The sequence below is a fragment of the Eimeria mitis genome, genomic scaffold, assembly GCF_000499745.2.
Source record: "Eimeria mitis Houghton genomic scaffold, Emh_scaff537, whole genome shotgun sequence".
In the NCBI taxonomy this organism is placed as follows: domain Eukaryota; phylum Apicomplexa; class Conoidasida; order Eucoccidiorida; family Eimeriidae; genus Eimeria; species Eimeria mitis.
Window position 1 is genome coordinate 1,619 of NW_013573644.1, and position 437 is coordinate 2,055.

At 56.5% G+C, this 437-nt stretch overlaps 1 protein-coding gene across 1 annotated transcript in view; it reads left to right on the forward strand.

The window, feature by feature from the left end:
* The window catches only part of EMH_0015440 (uncharacterized protein), a gene marked incomplete at both ends in the record, with an annotated part of 1,273 nt that extends 1,061 nt beyond the window's left edge, over window positions 1-212 (forward strand). Inside the window, one exon of the mRNA XM_013500405.1 lies at window positions 1-212. Within this exon, the coding sequence (XP_013355859.1) occupies window positions 1-212 (212 nt within the window).
* Window positions 213-437: the final 225 nt, after the last annotated feature.

Genomic DNA, 437 nt, shown 5'->3' on the forward strand with positions numbered 1-437 from the left:
GCAGCAGCAGCACCATCAGCAGCAGCACCACCATCAGCAGCAGCAGCACCACCATCAGCAGCACCATCAGCAGCAGCACCATCAGCAGCAGCAGCACCACCATCAGCAGCACCATCAGCAGCAGCAGCAGCACCATCAGCAGCAGCACCATCAGCAGCAGCAGCAGCAGCAGCAGCAGCAGCAGGAGCAGCAGCAAATACCTTCATCAGTGAATTCTTTAAGAGAAGGAAATTCGTTTCTCCATTCTGCTATTTTCTCTCTGTTGTATTCTGCTTCTTTCTCGTTCTTTGCCCAGTACCAACGAGCCTGCTGCTGCTGCTGCTGCTGCTGCTGCTGCTGCTGCTGCTGCTGCAGCTGCTGCTGCTGCTGGTGATGGTGATGCAGAAGGAGCTGCTGCTGCTGGTGCAGCAGACGCTGCTGCTGGAAGCACGGGAGAA